The 716-nt window shown below is 38.4% G+C and overlaps 1 protein-coding gene across 1 annotated transcript; it reads right to left on the bottom strand.

Moving 5' to 3' along the window:
* Positions 1-5: 5 nt before the first annotated feature.
* Positions 6-710, bottom strand: LOC126910186 (heat shock 70 kDa protein cognate 4-like; the record flags this gene model as incomplete). Its single annotated transcript, XM_050692558.1, has 1 exon — positions 6-710. A coding segment is annotated over one exon (705 nt), but the record flags the coding sequence as incomplete, so codon positions are not given.
* Positions 711-716: the final 6 nt, after the last annotated feature.

The raw sequence follows: 716 nt of genomic DNA, 5'->3' as shown, positions 1-716 counted from the left end.
GATTTATCTCCGTGCAAAATTGCAGCTTGTACAGCAGCTCCATAAGCAACAGCTTCATCTGGGTTGATAGACTTGTTCAATTCTTTACCGTTAAAGAAATCTTGCAATAATTTTTGTACTTTTGGAATACGAGTAGAACCCCCAACAAGAACAATGTCATTGATTGCTGATTTATCGATCTTAGCATCTCTTAAAGATTTCTCAACTGGTTCCATAGTACTTCTGAAGAGGTCAGCATTCAACTCTTCAAAACGGGCACGAGTGATGGATGTGTAAAAATCAATACCCTCAAACAATGAGTCAATTTCAATGCTGGCTTGAGTGGATGATGACAGAGTTCTTTTTGCTCTTTCACAAGCTGTTCTTAAACGTCTCAAAGCTCTCTTGTTAGTAGTGACATCCTTCTTGTACTTGCGTTTGAATTCTTGAACAAAGTGATTTACCATCCTGTTATCAAAATCTTCACCACCCAAATGAGTATCACCAGCAGTAGATTTTACTTCAAAAATACCATCTTCAATGGTCAAGATGGATACATCAAAAGTACCACCACCTAAATCAAAGATGAGTACATTGCGTTCTCCAGATGTCTTTTTGTCTAAACCATATGCAATGGCAGCCGCTGTAGGTTCATTAATAATACGCATAACGTTTAAGCCAGCAATAGTACCAGAATCTTTAGTGGCTTGACGCTGAGAGTCATTGAAGTAAGCTGG

Source organism: Daktulosphaira vitifoliae, unplaced genomic scaffold (assembly GCF_025091365.1).
Source record: "Daktulosphaira vitifoliae isolate Bord-2020 unplaced genomic scaffold, ASM2509136v1 Scaffold_6200, whole genome shotgun sequence".
Taxonomy (NCBI): Eukaryota; Metazoa; Arthropoda; class Insecta; order Hemiptera; family Phylloxeridae; genus Daktulosphaira; species Daktulosphaira vitifoliae.
This window is presented reverse-complemented; position numbering and strand designations above follow the sequence as displayed.